Below are 19,317 nucleotides of genomic sequence, written 5' to 3'. Positions count from 1 at the left end.
TGCAATTTTATTTTTGTAGCAACTAAACAACTAGCTTAGATGAGTCATCATGATTCACATTGGAGACAAAAGGACAAAGAATACAAAATACAACAATGTGGCATTGTTTTCTCTTAAATGAGGTAACACTTGTGCTTGATTTTCTCTGGAAAAGCATCACAAGGTGCTTAAGACATTATTAGTTATTGCAGGGTTTTCTTGAAGAATCATTTGCCCTTCCATTCCCATATTCTCAGCCTGAGAAAAGCATAAATTGGTTTCCCTTGGTGGTGCAGTTCAGTGTGGTGGTGCCTGTTCTGTCCTTAGTTGGCTGAAGTGACACTGCCCATACTGGCAGGTTTTGTACTGGAGCATTAAAAAAGGGCCTGGCTGTGTGTTTTCTAACAAATGCTGGTTTTGAGTGTAAAGCAATGAGTTGGTTTAAGGGCTGTGGAGAACAAGTGAGAGCATTTACAGGATTTTTGTGTTTAAAAGGGTGGTCTGGTTGGCTTTATTTCCAAGTACAGAAAGATGGATTTTCCCTTTATCTCACTTTCTTTATTGAAAAGGCAAAGCTGGCATTTGCAATTGTTTATATAAGATTCAGAACAAAATCTATATGTCTTTTATGTTATTTGAAATGCAAAGTGCTTTGCTGAAACCAAAGGATTCTTTCTAACAGGGTGAATTTAAACATTTCCATAGGACACAAGTCCCAGGGTAAGGTGTGCATGGTGTCTGTATTATATACATGGGAATGACAAGTTCTTCAGCTGCACAGGATGTTTGCTGAAGATTTGAAAATTAAGGATAATGATATTTTGCAAGTATTTTAAATGTAGCAAGCTTATATGCTTGAATAATATTTTTATGAGGCATCAACCTAACCTGATCAGAATTTCAATTACTGCACACTCAGAGAGTTACCAACCCTTTATATCAAGATACCAGCACACCTGTTATCCATTCTGTTTAGGGAAAGATGGATTGGGCAAGTGTCATTGCAAAGGAACCTTGTCCAAACCCATGGCAGACATAAACCATCTTCTCTCACTCCTGTTCCCCTAGGGAGCTTCTGTTCATTGATGAAATTCATCTTAATATCTCAGGAAATCTGACAGTTTCTCTCACACCAGCATCTCATCTCTCTGTGTATTCTGGATCACTTCATGTTTTGCTAGATTGGAATGTGGTAGTCAGCTGAATGACAGGAGGATTTGGGATCCATGAACTCCTTTCCCTTTGCTGGAATGTATCCAATAACAAATCTTTTTCCACATGAGAGGGACAATATGTTATATTCAGGCATTTCCTTGGATTTCTTAGTTATACCTCTTTGCTTTTCCATTCCTATTATGTGCTCACTTTTCAGATCCTAACCATGAATTATTTGATAAATGGGTTGGTGTTTGTCCTGATTTTAACTAGAACGGAGTTTAATTTTCTTCCTAGTAGCTGGTACTGTGTTGTGGATTTAGGATGAGATGAAGGTTGGTAACTCACTGATGTTTCAGTTGTTGTTTAGTAGTGTTTACCCTGAGGACTTTCCAGTTTCCCATGTTTTGCCAGAGAGGAGTTACAGGAATCTGGGAGGGAGCATGGCCAGGACAGCTGACCTGAACTGGCCAAAGGGGTATTTTATACCAGAGAACATCATGCTCTTAGACTGTTGGCCAAGGAGGCTGATTGCTGCTGGGGCCAGGCTGAACATGGTCAGCCCACTAAAATTGCTCATCACTTCTCTGTCTTGGGTTTTATATCTCGCTTTTGGGTTTTTTCCCTTTTTGATGCTATATTATTACTATTGTTATTATGATGAACATCATTATATATCAATTATTAAGCTGTTCTAATCTCAACCCACTGGTTTTAACTTCTTGATTCTTCTCTCCATTCCATCAGGGAAGCCAGTGGGTGTGAGTGAGCAGCTGTATGGTGCTTACTTGCCAGCTGAGGTTAAACCATGCCAATGTTCCTCAATTACTATTTGTGATTTTTTTCATGTGTATCTTAGAAAAGGAGGTTGAACATTCATTGAACTTGAGTCCTGAACCACTTTCTTGGCATAATGATCTCAGTCACTAAGGTACAGAACTCCCTGACGTTTGCACATTCAGGTAGAGGTGAGACAGCTCCAGAGCTGCATGGTTTATGTTCATTAAGGCATTATTGGAAAGGTCTAAGCATAGTTGGATTTCTTGTCAATAGGTGAAGTGAATCTTGGCTTTAAAGATAATTTCTGCATCCTGGAAATGTTTGTGCTGACTGATATTGCTTTTGACCTTCTATCAGGTTCAGGCTCTGCTTTCTCTCTCCATGTGCTTTAAAGATGAAGGCAGTCCATGCACACACTGGGAAAGGAAGCCACACTCCTCATCTGCACTGCAGGTGGGAGGAGGCTGCACATTCACAGTGCTCCAATTCACATTTCTCTTTCTGGAGTATGAACAGGGAAATATTAAAATTGTGCTGTGCTCGTAGGTGCTGCAGGCGTTTATTTTTTTGCTGTCTGAGTGGGGTTGCTAACAAAGCAATAGTTAACACTCCAAGTTAGAAAGTTTTGAAAATATTGACTGGATTAGAATATGCATTAGGATATCAATTAAAGTTGGCTCATTGGCATATGACTTAAGTGATTAAGAGGAACAATTTCACATAACCCTCTACAATTGCTGTTAACCTCTAAGATTCTAAAATGTTGAATCAAATTCAATTAAACTCTGCATAATAAAATATTCTATAGAGCAGTCATTATGGAATCCAAGCACAAGCTTTCAGACTCAAGAGCAACAGCATCAAATGCCATTGAATAAATTCAGTCTCAGAAGGAAATATTCTAGTTCTTGATTTATAACCATTGCTTCCTGCATGCCTGTTTTTTCAATGCTAGATTTTAAGCTGTACCCCAAAAACCATTCCTCACAGCTTATTAGATCTTAAAGCATCAGAGCCCAAATTGATCTTTGAAGAACAAATCAGAGGTTACACAGAATGATCTATGGCTTCCCTTGACCCGTTCCGTGCTGCTCGCAGAGGAAAAAGAGGCTCAGGTTTTAATTGGACTATTAATTTCGACTTGGAAGCAAGAGTAATAAATGGTGTGTGAATCACTGGTGACTGTCCTGCTGTCCCTGCTCCAGGTGATGAAGCAGGCATCCCTCAGCTGCTGGCAGTGGCATCACGTCTGAGGGACACGGCGGAGCTGTTCCAGTCGGACGAGATGCGCCCGGCCAACGACCCCGAGGAGCGAGCCCCTGGCAGAGTCAGGATGCTCAATGATGTGCTGCAAGGCTTGGAGAAAAGCTTCCTGCTTCATCAAGCTCCTCCAGGACTTTACAGGTACGGTACAAGGTGTCCCACACGTCCTGTAGCTGAGCTAAAATGGTATTCGCCACTGCTTGGTTCGCAGGAGTGTCTTTAAAAAGAAAACCTCAGTGAGCACCCAAAATTAAAGCTGTTTTTTTCCTATCACGTTCTTTCTGCAGAAAACATTAATTCATTACAATGCAAGGGGTTATTAGAATGCAGCACTGTAGCACTTCTGTCATGACACTGCTGCTAACAAGACGTATGGTGCGATGGCAGCCCAGGCAGCGTGGCAGAAACGTGTGTCAGATGGTACAGGAAGCTTTCAGAAAGAGAAAATATTTTGAAGTCTAATACTGCTTGACAAGCTCCACCTATATTTTATTTAAAACTTTGTACAGTTCATTGAAGATTCGGAATTATACAAGATACTCTGTAGCATTATTTAACATATTTAATTATACAGCAGTGTTCTTGGATGCATTTCAGCGAGTTAAAGGCAGTTAACAAGGAGGCCTGAGTCAGTCACTGTTCATAACATCTTGTCTCTGCTTGGAATTATTCTCTGATATGTGTTCAGCTGCACTACCCAGGCTGGTTTTAAGATGTCGTAGTCATCCCATCTTTTCCTTTCTCAGAAAGAAGTCTGCAGGTCTCTATCTCTCACCAGAACCAACTAAAGTAGCAAAACTATGCTTTGATTTCAGTTAATGGGAAAAAATATCCAGTGTCTCATGCAAGTGAATGTGTAAAGTGTACATCAAACAGACAAGTGGTAGAGGTGGAGAAAGAAAGCAGAAAGCTTCAGCCACAGGAGGAATTCTTCCAGTTATTAGCAATGGTATAAAAACAAATGCAGTCATATTTTAACAAAAGGAGAGGGGAAAAGAAAAAGCAAGGTAGTTATGGGGAATTCAAAAGTGTCAGTGAATAAAAGCCCTACAGCTGTAATGAAGAAAATAGAATAATTACATCTGGGGAGAGGCTAATTTACTTCCTTCCTGCTGTGACTGGATTTATAACATAAAGAAATATGCCAAAATGGGATTAGATAAAATCCAATATTCCAGGTTTAGTGGTGCTGTCTGTCTTGTCTGAACTGGTATGGTGTTGCAAAAGAGCCAAAAAACTGTTTAATAATAGTGTAATATGTATGTGTTGCATTGCAACAGCAGCATTCAACATTGTTGAATCTGGTCCAGTTCTTTATTTGTAAAAATAAATTATATCAAAACTTAAGATTATAAGGAGAGCGTTTTTGAGGTCTTCTAATATTTCAGTTCTTGGAGTGCTTGCATTATTGTTATTTAGCAAAATGTAATTACTAGATAAGCAAAAATAATGTAACAAATTTTTCACCTACTTTTCACAGTACTTTAGTACAGAGTAAAAGTACTTTCACTTTTAGTGAAAGTAGATGCTGTGGAAATGAAATTTGTACTTGCTGCCCTTCAATTCATATAAATTCGATACAAGATTTAACAATACAAGATTTCAAAGACTGGGAGAAAACATTGGCTTTGACTTTGCTTTGAATAAATTTACCTGACATCATCTGGAATATACAACAATAAAGGACACCTTGTGTGTCATCATTTAGATGTTCATTTAAAAAGGATACAACCTTTGTACAGTGCCAAGGTGTGTAATTGTTACCTTTAATGGCAAATCTATGCAGATAAACAGAATCAAGGGCACTGTTAGGTTGCTTATGTCCTTTGCTGCCATTTAAAATCTGAAGTATGTTTGCTTAATTAAAAAATAAAAAGCATCTAAGTCTTGTTTAGATTATTTTTCATTTTTTAGGCATTGAAAGTCCTTTTATTAGTTGATGAAGTTATGTGAATGTGTTTTGTTTTCTGAAGATATAATTGTGTCCTAAGAACACTGGAAATACTTGAAAAACCCGATGCAATTTTTTTGTTGTTGTTGTTTTTCGCTTGTAAAACTTTAAGCTTATTCTTTTTGTCATTTGGTAAAGAAAACAAACAAAAAAATCAGTCTCACAGCCAGGACCTTGTATGCCATGTTTCATCCCAGTCAGAAGATTGATAGGCAAGTTATAAACCCCTGAAATAGTGGTTTATAATGGAAATGCTGGCAGCCCTTTAACTATAGCAGCACAAGCAGTACAGCAATAAATACTGTGCTTCATCTGTAAACAGAAATTTAGGATGCAGTTTGCAGCCTTGACCTTCAGGCTCCAACTGTGTTTAGATCATTAAGATTCCATAAATACTGTAATTTACAGCCTTCTGAAGGAAGAATTTGTGTGCACAGTAAAGGACGTATTCTTCATGAAAAAATGATTGCTTCCTGTATACCCATTTGGACTCATATTCTCAACCTCAATCAAAGCACTTGACAAATTTGCTGAAGTTTTAGGCATCATTTTTAGCCTTGTGTTTGTCCTAATTCACAGCCCTCTGGATCTATACTAGGTTTTCTGTCCTAGAACTTGAATTAAAAAGAAAGGTGGATTTTTTTCTTTATGGCAGGAGTGTTGCAACCTTCCTGTGCTTCTCCACTACAGGGGAACTGATACATCTTTTATTTTTTCTTTTTTTTTTTAATAGTTTGCACACACATCCCCATAGCTATAGTCTTTTACTGTATATTGGTATTTAGAAAAATAGATGCCTCATCCCAGTCAACGTCATAGGGCAATATTTGGGCATAATGGATACATTTTGCATCTATAATGAGAAGTAATACAATCAGACTTGCTAGCAGAATTCAAAATACTATTTTTTTTAAATAATTGGATTTGGATATTTGACTAAATCTAAATAATCATTATTAACATTGGCAGGTTGTTCAATACAGTAAATGTTATAGTTTTGATGCTTATTCCTCTTACCCGAACTTCCTGACATTGAACTGCAAATTTGACAACAGCACATTCCCCATGATCTCTATTTCCAACTGAGCTGGAAATACACAAGTACAGCTTTAATCAGGGTATTTTAGTCTTATCCAGAAATTTAGGCAGAATGAAAAATAATAGGTTGAGGAGCATCCTGCTTTGCAAAAGTTACCCTGGGACTTGATTTGGGGTTAGGAGAAAATTGCTGAGTTTCACTCTACCGGAAATATTTCTTTGATTCACAGTGGTAACCCTGGGTAGATTTTCTACTTCCAGAATAAATTTCCAGGATTGCTGTTGGTATTTTTCATTTATTTCTCTTTGTTTCTCATAGCATAATCGTAATACTGATAATTACTTGGATTTAGAGTTTGCCATTATTTTAACAAAATAATCAGTAGAAATCTGTCTGTTTCTCATCTTTAGCCATTTCTTGCTTTCCACTCTTTCAATGTATACTTGTGTGGAACATTTCTGTGTGTTTTCTGATGATCATATTTTGCTACTAGAAGTCATAATTATGGATTACACAGCAGTAGCATCTACAAGGTTAATGAAGAACAGAGGTTTTGTTACTTTAGTCACTGTACGGGGGGAAAAAATTTTAAGCATATTGTCTTCTCCATGAGATGGTCAACCTCACCAGAGCCATAAAAAGATTCCATAAATACTGATCATGTCATGCTTTTGAATGCTTTTCCCTCAGTAAGAGGGTTCTCCCTGTTCCTTGTATATTTTGTTGTGCTTTTTATAATTTACTGATTCCTGCAGCTTCTGCCTCCTGTCAGCCTGATGTATCTGTCAGGTCTGTGTGTGCACTCTGTAGGCACTCACTGAGAGCCTCTCCCTGTTTGGAAGGCAGAGCTCTTCAATGCATAATAATATTGAAAAAAAATGAGATAATAAAGCAAACTTCATGGAGTATCAGCCATGGCCCACTCGGTGCAGGGGGATCCCCAGTCTCAGTGAAAGTGTCACATTTCTTCAGGTCCAGGTCTAATTTTCAGGTATGCTGTTGATACCAGATTAATCCAGTAGTGAGTATGCAGGATTTCCTAGAATCCCCTGGGATACTCCCCCAAAATTTTCAAACCTACGAGAGTTATTAAAATCACAGCTTGTGTCTTCAGTATTTAAAATTATAGCCAAAAGGAGGTGTACAAGGGCTCAGGCTGTCACTTCTGCTCCAGTTAGGTGCATTTTATTCTTTATGGATCCTTGCCTAAGGATCAGAACTGTCCTGACTGACAGTTCTTTTAACAGTTTATAAAAAAACCCAAGTCAACATGTGTAAAATCTTTCTTTTAGAAGTTTTGTCTTAGCATGCCAAGTTTATCCTGTCCATTAAGGCTGTGTGCATCTGCCACCACTATTTATGGAACTTTTACAGGGGTGGTTGTGCTTTGTCTAATAGGTGTAATTGAGTGAATTGAGTAATAAGTAGGTGAAAAGCAAGGATTTTGAAAGCAATCTGTGTTTTCAGCAAAGACCTCCAGCAGCTTTTATTGCTCATTTGTATCAGTTAAACTTCTTCCTTTTGCTTCTTTTCATCACAGATACCCAAGTGTGGCATTAACACTTCATTGGGCTAAAGAATTACAACAAATGGGTACATTTTAATGCACTGAACAAAGCACTGGCAGTAAGCAAAGATGGATTGTGCAGCCTGAATTTGACATAATTAAATGAAAGAAAAGTCAAGAGGCGTTTTTTAGTACCATTCTAAAAAGGCAGCTTGCGTTGCTGCTGAACTTGTGCCACTCAAGCATGTGTTGTTCACCAGAACAAATATTTTCCTTTCAGACTGAGATTTGTTATGTACATTCCTGACATGTGTATATTGTACAGGATTTATTTCTGCTTTGCTGGTAAACTTCAGCAGATTCTCAGGTTTCAAAATACACATGCCCTAAGTCGAGTTTCCAGAGATATGTTTAATAGGAAAATTAAAGACCTTATTATATATATCTCCACTTGTAAACAATCTGCTCATTGGATTTACAGAGGACAAGCATTAAAGATGCAAATATCCTGCTAATCTTAAATAGTAACGTGGGTAAACATGGAATGCCATGTCACCTGCAAAATAAAACAAAGCCCCAGCCCAGAGTTTCTTCCCAAGACAGTAGTTCTGTCTCATTGTATAAACTCTGGAGATTTGTTTTTCATTTTGAATTCTTCATTTATGACTTCAAGTAGAAAACATTCCTGTCTCCTTTGTAGTAATATTTGAGATGTTTTTTGACTGACCTGAACCAAATGCATGGAGTATTTTTATTGTTCTGCTTTGTATTATGTGCAACAGAGAATGATTTGATATGGTGTCGATGATCCTTAGTGTGTGAAATGCTGAAATAATTCATGTTTTGCTGGCAGCAGTAGATAATGTTCTGTCTCTATTGTCTGCCATGTGAAATTTGTAAATACAATGCTAGAATCAGGTTGGGGGAGAAGAAAAGTGGTGTGTGCTGGTTGTAGAATAGTGTACCTCAGATTTTGCCATTCAGTCAGAATAAATGAATTTTTGTCTTCCAATAATGATTTCCTACCTGACTTTTGACCCCCATGTTTTGCATCTTTCAAAATTTGCAACTCCTTTTCTTCTATGATTTTTTTTCATGGCTTATAGATGGAGTTAGGAACAGTGTTGCTTATTTTCCTAATCCTTTTCTGGTGTTTCTCAGTTATGGAGTTGTTGTTCAGCTCCCTTTTCTCTGATAAGCACATGCCCAAATGTATTTTTTACACCCAAAATGCTTTCCTATTTTCTTCTGCCTTATTCCTTTGAACTTTACAGTGTTTGAGCAGTGTGATTGTGGTCTTTGCAGTTGTAAGGAAGGAGCAGCACATTTATCCTGGCACACACCAGTAGCATTTACTAGGCTGGTAATGCTCTTACAAATTCTTGCTATGGTTATTATTTTTCTCATGACTGATAATGATGCTGAATTATGCCCTTTCTTAATACTGAGGAGATGCAATAAAGTGAGTGATAGTCATACTCAAAACACCTGATCCTCTGAGTGGCAATTGAGATGTTTTTCCCTTTGGAATCACCAATACATGTAATGGCCAGGAATTAATGACTGTATTTGTTGTCTTGTAAATTTTTACTATTTAAAGAGCATTTGCTGCATAAATACTACTGAATTAGCCATCTGCAGAGCTGTAATTATGGCAGACTTTAAAGCTTATTTAAACAGGGAACATGAAAATCTTTTCATTACACCTGCAAAAGCAGAAAACCTCTGTAATCAGGGATTATGTCATGGTTTGAAAACAGATTTCTCACTTCCCTGATATGAAAGGAAACCTGGTTTTTACATATATTAATTTATTTTTCCTCTATGTACTTCCCATAAATTTTCTTCCATCTTTTTAATTAGGCTGATTTGTATACTTGCAGAGTTCTCTCTGTACAATACATCAGACCCATTATGTTTGTGATCCAGTAAATATTATATTGTAATTTAACCCAGCATTAGTTGTCCTGAAGACAAGACTGTGTCCAGTAAATAATATTCCTCATGCTTCCCATGAATCCATGAATGTGCATAGTCTTGGCCTTGCAAAAAAAAAAAAAAAAAAAAGGATTTTTTTTTTTTTTTTTTTTGTAAAATGCCATTTATTTTAATATGTGTCCTTGCTGGATGTTTTAGCCCATTTCACAGCAGTTGTTGTGTGACTGTGAAAGCCCTGTCACAGCTGCTCTGTGAGCTCAGTGCAGAGCTCTCATGCCAACCTCCAGCAAGTCTTGTGGTTCACATGCAACTCCACTCCGTGTCCCTTGCTGGCAGATCTTGCTTGGTCTGCACTTATGGTGCTAAATAGGGCAAGAATATTTAGTTCCAGAGAAAAAAAAAAAATCTACTGTGATCTCAGGAAGTTATACAAAGTATTAGATTCTGAATAATTTATTAAATCCAACAGAAACTTAATATTTTATACGTTATTTTATATTTATTATAAACAGTAGGACTAGTAACATTTTTTAGATCCAAGAAACACATGAACCCACATTTTTGATCATGATAAATAAGAACCACTCATATATGGTTGAAATATTAGCCAAGAGCACCTCTTGACTATAGTACAAAATAAATGAAATTCATTGGGAAAATAGTCAATATGGACTATTCCTCCACTAATGTATTACCCAGGCAATAGAGCTTAGAAATGTGTTCATGAGATCATTAACAGGAAAATCATCTTAATTGAGACTTAAAAGAAGTGTTAATTTTGTGTGTGTACCTGCCACTGAAGGTAATAATGATATAACTTCAGGCATTTCTTCAAAGATGTATTATGTATTATGTCACACTCTAATCCCTCGTTAACTCTTATGATAATGACCTGATGGTGATGGTCTCATGTCACGTGGCTCAGAGTTATTTAGGGTGATAAACACAGTGAGGATCAGAGCTGGAGACCAAGGTCATGCCAGTTCCTGCATCAAGCACTGGACATTGACTGCTGCTTGTTTGGGAATGGGATTCCTCCTCAGGAAGAGGATATTTTACATGATTTCTAAATAAAAAGCCCTGTGAATTCATCAGAACATCAGCTGTGAGCCATTTGGAAATAATTTTATTAGTTCACTTCCCTCAAGTTCTTCAAAATAGTAGCACATCTGCTTTGAATTCAAGTGTTTCAGACTGAGACATCCTTAAAAGAAAGATAGTTTCCTCCAAATCATTCACACAAGCATATGTTTCTTCCACTTGAAAAGCAAGTGTAGCATAAATCATCCAAAGAACAACATACTTACATTTGTTACCAACAGCTACATTATTTGAAATTTAACAAAGAATATTTCATACCAGTTGCTGCCAGCAAATAACATTTTAAAATACAGTTATATCAATTTTGTTCAATGCATCATCGCTCTTTTAAGTATAAATGTAAGTCCTTGCTCTGAGGAACCACAGAAAAATGACTGGTGGATTTTCAAGGAATTTTTACTTCTCCATGGGGTATACATCATTCTCTCATCAGCTGCATACAGGGTTTGGAAGCTCTGTAGCAAAGACTCTGAGAATGAGTTCTGTGGCTTCTTCAGGAATTTCTGCATAAAGTTGCTTAATTAATTTCTGTGAAACCCTAGAGAAAATTATGCCAGATTAGAGGACTGCTCTCTAGTTGTCATAAATGGTGACTTGCGATTTCTGAAGAACAAATGCATCCTATTTGTGTTTTTTATTTCACTGCTGTGAAGTCATTCTGTACTGTTGAAGCTGTAAATGGGATTCTCCTTACCTACTGATCTTGTTTAGTCCAAAGCAAGAAAGAAATCAGCTCCTAAACCCAGCAAATTTTCACCAAGAAAAAAACTCTGAGTGCACGATAATGTTGGTGTTCAGCACTGGCAAATAGATATTTTATTGCAGGCTGATTTTGCTCAAACTCAGTCTTTCAGCTAGTCAGGCTTCTCAGCTCCATTATTCTTATCTGAGGCTGTTCCAGAACATCAGTCCTCTTATGATCTGCTACTTGCCAGCTTCCATTTATTCATGGTTATTATATATTATGGTAAACACTGTTTGCTGTCAAAAGTCAGAAAAATTAGGAAGTGATGTAATTACTGTTTATTTAGCAAAAGAGAAAAAGTTTGACTGCAGGTTGTCAAAGAGTCAATATTTCCTTTATTTCTCAGCCATTGCAGAACACTGTCCTATTATCAGAAAATCAAGCTTAGCATTGTTAGCTTTACTTTATGTCAATCTTTTCTGTTGGTAGAAAATATTTAACTACCAAAAGAACAGTTTCCTTACATATTTCAGAACAGAAATGAAAGTGAATGCCTTCTGTGAATGTTGAGTTCTGGTGATAAAAAAGTCTTCAAGCAACTTTTCTTGGCTTAAATTCTTTGATAGACTTTTTGCTTTCCCTTTGGGATTCTGAATGCTCCTGCGTGTGCTTTGGAATCTGGTATTGGTGACTCAAGGCCCTCACAAAGATTTGAAGTTGTCAAGGTGCATCAAGCTGAAACAGGCTAGAGTTAGGGTTAGCTTAGGTTTTAGTGATCCTTCAGTGAGGGATGAGTGTGTTTCAGGACTGTGCATCCCTTGCCTTTAAAAAGTACTGTAATCAAAGAGAACTGTAGGGAAATAAAAGATAATGTATGTATCTTGTAAGCCACTGCTCTTCCAGTTTGGATTCTCTTTTTCCCTTTGGTTATTTGGCAGGCAGACAAGCCAAGCTTTGAGACACTTCACAGAGCTGCCAAAATCAGAATTAATTTTTTTAAAGAAGCCCTATTTAAAACTGACCTCTCAGAAATGTACTCAAACTTGGAATAACATCCTCCTTGTGGTCCCCTGTCCCAACAGGATTCTGTCCATGCACACTTACCACAACCTCCATTTGCCATAATTGACTCAATTAGAGGTGTCCTAATGCCTGCCTTTTATGCAAGATAAATTTGTATGTAGCAGGGAGAGACTTTATCTGGCTTACCACTGTTACACAAGATGCCTTTGAAATGCCTTTCAGTTGGTTAGACTTTATTTGGGTTTGATATCTCGATTACCTGCAGCTTATCAGCTGCTGATAACATGCAGATACATCCCTTTCAGGCAGACACTCACCTCTGAGTGTACATGATTTTAAATCCATCACTTTCTGGAATATACAGTGGTAGAACCATTTGCAGCCTGTAAATCTGAGCTCTAAGGGAAGGCAATTGATGGCTCTTTAACAAAGGAGAGGATGTGAAGGAAACAAGAGTTAGAAATAACTAATTACAAACAGAAGATCCTTAAAAATGATATGCTGGGTTTGTGGGGACTTAGGGCAGTGAAGGAGAAGTTTCATTTACAGCTGAGCTGCCCTGAGAGGTTGGGTGCCACATCCTCATCTTCCCTGGCCATTTGGGTTGTTCCATCCCATGGCCCCAGCAACTTCAGCGTTCAGTCCAGCAGGGAATGAGCATTGTATTAAAAAAAAACAAAGAGGTTCCTCTGCATCAGCTCTAATGACATGTAATGAAACTTCACCAGGAAATGTATTTCCTCCTGATAAAAGCTACTCTTACAAGGCCAGCAGCTATAATTTTATAATTTTAAACCTTCTGCCACAATGCTGCTGTGAAATAAAATTGGTAAAATAAAAAAAAACTGCATGTGGGTGTCAAAAAGGTTTAAAAAATAAGAAGAGAGGAAAGGAGAACAACCCTTGGAGATCAAAAGATAAGGATCCCAGAGGAAGAAAGGAAACTTTCTGCATGTTCACTGCAAAATTTTGTGAGGTGCAAACTTTTGTAAATATACCAGTATAAATCTTCTTTAGCTGTTTCCTGAGAAGATTTTGTGATATTTTTATGTCCTACAATGAATAACCACTGTATGGAACTGGAAGTCCCAACATGTAAATATTGCTATTAGAGTGCATTTACTTATTTACCAAAGTAATCATATTTTATGTCTTACAAACATGAATGAAAACAGACTTCTAAATATAAGAAAGGTGTGTTCAAAATTGAACAGTATCAGGCGAAAGGGAAATTCAGAGAATCCTTGTTCTGGTGTGCTTTTTTTTTTTTTTTCTTGGACACTACAAGAAAAAAAAATCAGGGAATTACAAAATTTAGTTTGTGAGGATGCTGAAGTCATAACACATTGTGTTATAACTTGAAAAGACAGAGGCTGCCCACAGCATTTATCTCTAAACAATTTTACTATGATTCTGCAGAGAAACCTGCACTCATCTCATGTGGGACACTAGACTTACCATCTTGTCCTAATGATTTAATAATTACTTTTCAAAATCTCAAACGTGGGCTGTTAGATAGGAGTCTGCTTGTAAGTGCCTGAATAATTCATCTTGTGTTGTACATTACCTACAGACAGAATTTTCTTGTAAGCTAAAAAATCGTTTTTCGTGACAAGAATAATGTGCTAATCTTGTTTCATCTTGTTCTGTCCAGTTGCTCTAATATTGAAGTTGTGTTAAAGTCAATATATTTCTAGTGTGATCTGCCATTCAAGAATTTGTCAAATTCCTCCTGGTCTGGTGGGTGTGACAGTACCTCCTTATTTGTGGTTATGTAGAACAGCATTTAATGGCATTTTCTTTATCAGGAATGTTTGTGTTCCTAGGCCTGCCAAGGACTTAGAAAAGTTGTAGTAGAGGTTCTCTTTATCGTTTCTTTACTTTGCTAAGGCTGTTTGTTTTGTTTGTAGCCCTTTTATCTCTTTCAGTGGTACTGCCTGAAGTTATTAATTGGGTTTCCTACCTCAGTGTTCCACTTTTCAGGTCACTGGGATGTGTCATAGAAACAAGCCCATTAGGATGAGTGATGTGTGTTGTAATTTCATCAGCATCATCAATAATGTATTGCAGTTTTCTGTTTAGGAGTCTCTTTTTGTTTTGTGGGGGTCAGGCTGACGGTGTGAATTACATCTATAAGATAAAATAGTTAAAGATGAAGGTAGATGCTTAAGCAATTAGGCCAGAGGCTGGAATTGTTGTTTTAGAGGTGTAGGCTACAAAACCAATTTGTGTTAAGGAATGTTTAAGTAATTGAATTTCACAGTGTAAATTAAAGTCTCCTGCTATCATTCTTAGTGTTGTGGGCACATGGTGATACCTTGTGTCAATGAAATGGCTGGGGTTTATTTTTCAGTCTGTGTGTAATCTTTAATGAAAACACTTTTCTAACTTGTAAAGGCTTCGAAGTAATAAACTGAACTGACCATTTTTTTTCATTTGATGAAGCTTCAACAGAGATAAGAAGTAAACTTGTATAAATTGACTCTTATGAACATGCATAAAGAGAGAAATCATTTTATGCAACAAAGGGGTGGCATGGCTTGCCAAGCAAAGATAAGTAATTGGAAAATACAAGATCCCAGTGAGAACTCCTAGCAGAAAAGTTGAAAAAAACAGGTGCTGTGTTATGTTACTTATTAGTATTTGCATACATAAAAATATAAATGAGGTTCTGTTGTACTATGTAATCAGCTATTCTGAAGTCACATTACTGTTTCAGAAGTTATTATTTTAAAATTTTAACAGATCACGTGCCTATGTATTTACTGTGGAATCACCAGTGATTCCGAAGTCACAGCATAGATTTAAACTGTGTTAACACCCTTATATGTCAGGGCAAACCATCTCTTTTGGCTTGTGTGCCTTGTGCCATTTGATGATGGGACATGAGGTCTGTTCCTATTCTCCACAAACATTGTCTCAGCAGTCCCCAAATGTTCCAATGTTCAGACCATCCTCTCTTTAGAGTAATTTCTGGCAGTGTGAGTCAGTGTTGCTGTCTTACAATGTTTTTACAAGTTGACCTAAAGGAGCAGAGGGATCCTAACACAGATCAGGGTGCCAGTGTTGTTGGCATTTGCAGCAGAATTCCAGCTCAGTCAAACTCCAGCCACCAGCAAACAGATCTCTCCTGAGGGTAGAAAGAAATGTGATTATCTCTAGCACTGTCCTTGCTGTTGGAGGTGTTTGAGGGGCTGTGAACAGGCTTCTTTCTCCCTGTGAACTCCAGGAACTATAGAGGAGAGTTCTTCAAAAGCCTGGTTCTGTTTGCACTGATCTCAGCAGGACTCCCTGAACTAAGGGAGCAAACTCAATCCCTGCTTTGAAAAATGCAGAGCATTTCCCATACCAGAGCCCATCCTTAAAATCCAACGAATCAGGAATTTATCTGGCTCTTGACACACACAGTTTTCATTTACTGTGCCACAGAGGCTGCTTTGGGACGGTCCACGAGGTAACTTGAGTCACCTCTGAGTATGAGCTGCACCCCAGGCTGGGAGCAGTAGCATCAGCTTCAGCTAAGGGGGCTGTCCTGAGGCTGCTGCATGCAAGGTGAGGAAGTTGTTGCCACATCTGCCTGTTTCTTCCCTCTTGATGGGGCTTTCTGTCTCCACTGAGCTGTTCTTGCACATCCTCCCAACGTGTTTCTGTCTAAATGGTCTATGTCAGTGATGACCTCTTGTTTAAACTGTCCTGCTGCAGTGTGGGATTCCAACCCTTCCCTCCTCTGTTTAGATCTCCAATGCATTGCTTTGCAGACCCCTTGAATTGTCTGGATGTATTGCTGTCAGGGGATGTAAAACTCATCATTCCTTCTGCACACTGCTGGGTTTGGATGTATACCAAATATTGGGGGGGATAAAAACATAGACTGAAAAATTGCCTTATGAGGATGGGAGTTATTTAGTATCTTTGGAAAAAATGGCCTCTCGTTCAAAACATTTTTTAAAGCTGAAAAACATGGGAAAATATTGTGGGTGTTCCGTGGTGTCATTTATTGGGCTGTCTTGTTAGCTTCCCCCCAGGCAGAGTTGCAGTTAGGTGATTCACAGAATGGTAAGATGCACTTCTGTGTTCATCTATCTTCTGTAAATAAACTTGGCAGTTTTATTACCAATTTGGAGTTGCCATTTGGCCTGTTCTGTTCTGTGCCATTAGGTTACTAAAAAAGAGTGGGAGTTGTCCTGTTTCTTGCTGGGTTCTCCACACAGCTTCTCCCCTGACCTGAACACCTGTCCTGTATTTAAGGATAAAGTCCTGTACCAAATCACTGTAGCTTTCCTGTTTCAATTTTTGTTCACTTCTGTTTGCAATCAAAGGAGCTCCTGGGTGGAGGTTTATGATGTTTATGTGCTCTTCTAATTAGTATAATGATTACACCTGGTTTTGGATAACATTTATAGTCTGCTTCAAAGAGTCCCATTAAAATCACTGACTTGCTTTGAATTTCAAGCCTTCCACACCTCATACAAATAACATTTTCAAGGGATCATGCAATACTCTTGCATCTGTTTTTCTACAAAACATTAAATTTTTTTTGCAGATATTATTGGAAAACACAGATTTTGTTTCACAAGGGTTTAGCTGTGTGTCCTGTTTCTTTCCTCTAGTATGGGACATTAAAGATGGGTTACCCTTGTTCTAAAACCACAAAGGATTATTGATTAAATAAAGTCTCTGCTGAAGGCAAGGAGAGTTTTACCATTGGCATCAAAGCAGCTGGAATTTCACCTCTGAAGAGTGAAATAAATAATGTGAGCAGATAGGAAAAACAAAAACAAAACCAAACCTGTGCTGAGGGTTCAGAGCAGTTACCAAACTCTTTTTAGATGGAAATAAATGGAATTCATCTGAGACACAAAATCCTTCATGAGGCATGTGATAGGTCTAGGCTTATAGTTTTGAATAAAAACTTGAATGGTCAGAGAGGTATGTGAGACTTCTTTGATGGATTTAGTAACTGCTCCAATGTAAGTACATGTAGTTCAGTGAATAAATTCAGTTTATAGAGCATAATAAATATGCATTTGTCTCTCCATCTGCCATGGGTCAGCTTTACTGTGCATAATATGTATCATCTGTAAGCTGTGGCTGCTACTTGCAGGGTTTCTTGATGGCGTCTGATGGATTGTTTTTGAGTGAAAATCTTGCCATTCTCTCCATTGTTCTCTTTCAGAAATATTCTTTACAGACTGGATGACAGGACCAGCCAGTTTTCAGTACTGCTGGAGGCACTGGAGCACTGCAAACTACATCAGTCAAATGAGACTGTTCAAGCAGCCTTGTCAGAGGTGCTGAACAGCATCAATTCAGCTCAGGTTTACTTCAAAGCAGGACTTGATGTGTTTGAGACTGCCTTAGCTGGAAAGAAATGAGTGGATTCTCTGCATTCTAAGACATTTGTTTACAACTCTCTAAACAAAAGTTCGACTTGGACCAGAATTGCTCTGAGGATCAAACCTTTCTCAGCCTTTCCTTCAGCTGGCACTTAAAGGTACTGCAACATGTGGTTTAAGAAATGTAAAACAGTATTTTGCACTCTTCACAATATATCTCAAATGCCTGTTCCTGAATGTATAAAACCTAAAGAGAGGGAATAACACTTCAGAGATGATTTTTGGAAGGACATCTGCTGTATTTTTGTATGTAAAATATGTTTTTATGACTAAGAGGTCAATCATGCAAAGTACCAAGCACATCCTGTGCTGAAGCCGTGGTTCTGAGACACCCCAGAAGTGCACTGGGGGGAGATCTCCTCTGTCAGAAAAACCTGACTCAAGTTTCTTAATGTTTTCAGCAAGCTCATCTTCTTCCTTACTCCATTCAGAGTAAGTAGTTGAAGGATGTGGTGTTTCCATGGGTATCCAGCACCGGAATGGAAATGCACAGAACACCTTTACTCCTGTGGAACAATAAATACCTCAGTTCTGAGAATACAGATAAACTTTGATTCTTCCATTTCTGTATGAAAATAAAGAGTTATTTTCTCTGATGTTTCTTGGAGAGGAAATTTTTGTGATGATTTCAAATTATTTGAAAAGTGTGAATCGATAATTACGCTTGCACAAAAATGCTTTGGATGTTTATGTTAAATGAAAGAACTGCCTAGTCTTGATAAGCCTAGAGGCCTTAAAAAATTAACCAAACATTCCCAAAGCATCCCAATTCAAGGTCTCTAAATTTCCAGAGAGCTGTAAATAAAAGCAAGGCCTCCGATTCCTGGGAAGAGTTTTGGGATTCCATCACTCTTTGCCATCCCACCTGCTATCCCAGCCTGGATCCTTGCATCAGGGCTCACATCTAGGACCTGGGTCATTGTCAGAAAAGCAGAAGGAAAATATACATTCATTCCATGCTGTAGAACCAGGAATTCAAGTGTGGAGGCACAAGCTGGTGAAGCACACTGCAGAGCTGCAATGCAAATCTGTTTTTCCATAGGTAGAAGGCTCTAATCACACCATTGCCTGTTGGCCAAAGTAATCTAAAAGTGAAAGAATCTGGAGGTTCAGTGTCCTCTGAGGGGATGCTATAACCATTTGAGAACTGCAGGTCTTAATAATATAAACAGTTGAAACCTCTTTGGGTTTTATAATCTCAAATGATTCTAGGTTTAGACCTTAAATAATTAATTTTATATAGAACCTTAGAATTTTAATATAATTTATTTTATGGAAATGTTAAATGTATTGATATCCAGTTTGCCATGTAAACATTACAGGAACATTTCAGGTTGCAATAAAAATGGGGAAAAGCGTATGTATTTATGTTTAAAAATTGCCTTCAGGAAAATTTCTGAGTGCACAATCGGGTGAAAAATTTTTAAAGTTCACATAGCAAGAAATGAGGTGTTTACACATCTGGGTTTCTGTTTCCAAAGTCCTTACAAAGGGGTCTCT

At 37.8% G+C, this 19,317-nt stretch overlaps 1 protein-coding gene across 1 annotated transcript in view; it reads left to right on the top strand.

Annotated features, from left to right (window-relative positions):
• NAALADL2 (N-acetylated alpha-linked acidic dipeptidase like 2) overlaps window positions 1-18,413 on the top strand; it is a 413,827-nt gene extending 395,414 nt beyond the window's left edge. Inside the window, exons 15-16 of the mRNA XM_077785540.1 lie at window positions 3,120-3,318; window positions 17,598-18,413. Coding sequence (XP_077641666.1) covers window positions 3,120-3,318; window positions 17,598-17,796 — 398 coding nt within the window. The 3' untranslated portion in view covers window positions 17,797-18,413. The remainder of the gene's footprint in view (window positions 1-3,119; window positions 3,319-17,597) is intronic.
• The last annotated feature ends 904 nt before the right edge of the window (window positions 18,414-19,317 follow it).

The sequence above is a fragment of the Lonchura striata genome, chromosome 10, assembly GCF_046129695.1.
Source record: "Lonchura striata isolate bLonStr1 chromosome 10, bLonStr1.mat, whole genome shotgun sequence".
Lineage (NCBI taxonomy): Eukaryota > Metazoa > Chordata > Aves > Passeriformes > Estrildidae > Lonchura > Lonchura striata.
The sequence above is the reverse complement of the archived record's forward strand: the minus strand, read 5'-3'. Positions and strand labels throughout refer to the sequence as shown.